This window comes from Lolium perenne, chromosome 1 (genome assembly GCF_019359855.2).
Source record: "Lolium perenne isolate Kyuss_39 chromosome 1, Kyuss_2.0, whole genome shotgun sequence".
Taxonomy (NCBI): Eukaryota; Viridiplantae; Streptophyta; class Magnoliopsida; order Poales; family Poaceae; genus Lolium; species Lolium perenne.
This window is the reverse complement of record NC_067244.2, coordinates 155,630,984-155,633,395: the sequence shown is the minus strand read 5'-3', so window position 1 is coordinate 155,633,395 and position 2,412 is coordinate 155,630,984. Positions and strand designations below refer to the sequence as shown.

Below are 2,412 nucleotides of genomic sequence, written 5' to 3'. Positions count from 1 at the left end.
CAGATTTCTTTTCAACAAATATAAAATACTTCAGAACGGAGGGAGCATGCATAGACAGCCTTGAGTCCACTCTTCTTGTTCCATACATATGTGGTTGAGCGAGCCCTGCCGAGAAATTTAATCAGGAATCTAGGCTACCAGATTTTTTTATTAAAATCTCTTAAGATTGTCGCACTTTCAGTCATGGCACTATGCGATCAACCGACGACATTCCCTACTGCCGAATGAATAAATATATGTAAAGGCTCTTGACTTTTTCTGTTGTGAACTACTCCTTACGTTTCATAATATTTGTTGCAGATTTATTTAGATGCACATTATCTTGATATTTTTAATATGTAAATATACGCGCGAATGTAGAAAAATCTGCGATACTTAGAACTGAGGTTGTAGTGTTTAACTTCTTAATTAAAGCAACGCATCTTTTACTTTCTAAACTCATACTCTCTCATACTCAAAATATGATACATATAAATTTTTAGTAAAAGTTAAACTTTTTAAAGCTTTATCAACTATATTGAAAATCACTAGTAGAAAAACGCTCATCTATACCGGTTCCAGAGGGCCATTCGTACCGGTTTTGCAACCGGTACAAATTATTCGGCACTAAAGCCCCCCCCTCTTTCGTACCGGTTGCTTACGAACCGGTATAAAACGGGCCTCCACGTGGGCCACCAGGAGAGCTCAGGGCTAAGGATCTTTGGTACCGGTTGGTAATACGAACCGGTACCAAAGGTTCCCCCCGCGGCAGGGAATTTTCCCAAATCTCTGCCGCGGCAGAGAATTGGCTTTTTAGGGTTTTGGAGAGGTTTAGGGATATCGGTTTGATTCATATCGCGTCGATGCACTAGAAACGCGTTTGGGTTTAGGTAGTACATGAAGATCAAGATGATGCATAGCAAGTTGGTGCATATAATATAACACACATGTTATTGCATGAGATCGCAAATTAAGTAGCACTATGCATGAAGATCGATCTTCATGCATAGTGGTGCTCTCCGAGGCGTACTCTATATATGTCTATTACATGTAGCATAGTGGTACTCTTCGAGTCAACGATATATGTAACATGTACATCTTCATTCATTGTGGTGCTCTGCGAGTGGTGGTATGACGTCCCGAAGGAAAAATCCCGCCAATTCCTCGCCTATTGCTATGAAGCGGTCATCAATTGAGAGCTTGTTCCGCTTTCTTGCCAACTATAAAAGAATAAGATACAAATGAATACATGAAACAACTATTACTGAAACTCAGCACAACTTATGATAACAAAACAAATTTGTGAAGATTGTTTTTGTACCTCTTTATTTCTTTCATTATTCGTTCTCTCGTTGACAATTCTGCGGATGTACTCGCAAACGAAGAATCCACAGAGATCGGTCCCCGGAGGTTGTTGCGGGCATTTCTTTACAAGAATATAATTCAATCAAACAATAGTCAAGTATGATAATTGAAAGGTGTGTGGACCTAGGTAGTACTACTTACTTTCGCACGCCATCGCAGCTTCGGTGGCCATTCACGGGACGTATCTTCCTTGATGAAAGTTTGCCATACGCTGCTCGACAAAAGAAAAAGCATAAAAGAGTCATCAATTAGTTCAAAGCAGGAAATTAACGAAACAAACCGATAAGAATTAAAATTACCTTCTGAGCATTAAAAAACAAGACACGTATAGATCCTTTTCTTTGCTTAGTGAGTCCAAGACTTCAACTTCTCCAATTTCCAAATTGATGACGAGAAGAATAAAGTGAAACCTACGCACGTTTCAATATGTAGTCATTAGTTAAAATTTTGACATACGGTGAGCAAAATATAATGTGTTATAAGACAAGAAGACTCACTCGAAGTTGTAAGGCCAAAGTATTAGCTTTTTGTCACGTTGTCGCTTCAAAAACCTTAGCAAAGTCTGCGGTGTATCCTTGTTATAGAGGGGATCATCTATGGTTTTGACATGCATTGTGTTCGGGTCAATGAACCCAATGTCTGTGATATCGTCCCTTTTGCATTCGAGCATCTTCGATCTGCATAATATAGCGCACAAAAGATTATAATCTGCAGACAATGAACGACTTCTCAAATTAAATAAATAAATCACTTACAGACAATAGCAACTGATGATTGATTTGTCGAGGGCCCGGAGATTGTATAACTGAAAGAGTTCGGCGAAGTCAACGTTCACACAAGACTCTGGAAGTAGTGCTCTTCCCTAACTCGCACCATGTGAGACTCGAGCCCTTCCTTTGAGGCCTTAAGGTACCACGAATGCAAGTTACGCATACATGTTGGTACCTTCCTGAGATTCTCGACCAAATCTTTCCCTTGAACAAACAGATATGCTCGTTCAGCTAAGGCGTAATCAGTTGCGTCTTGTCGAGAACTTTGAACGGTCTTCCCGTCCAACACCTTGAGAGG

At 40.0% G+C, this 2,412-nt stretch overlaps 1 protein-coding gene across 1 annotated transcript; it reads right to left on the bottom strand.

The window, feature by feature from the left end:
* Nucleotides 1-903: 903 nt before the first annotated feature.
* LOC127300802 (uncharacterized) lies at nucleotides 904-2,041 on the bottom strand. Its single transcript, XM_051331004.2, has 5 exons — nucleotides 1,842-2,041; nucleotides 1,644-1,754; nucleotides 1,486-1,555; nucleotides 1,301-1,405; nucleotides 904-1,199 (listed from the first exon to the last, which is right to left on the bottom strand). The coding sequence occupies exons 1-5, from the start codon at nucleotides 2,012-2,014 to the stop codon at nucleotides 1,080-1,082; spliced, it is 579 nt and encodes a 192-aa protein (XP_051186964.2). The 5' UTR covers nucleotides 2,015-2,041; the 3' UTR covers nucleotides 904-1,079.
* Nucleotides 2,042-2,412: the final 371 nt, after the last annotated feature.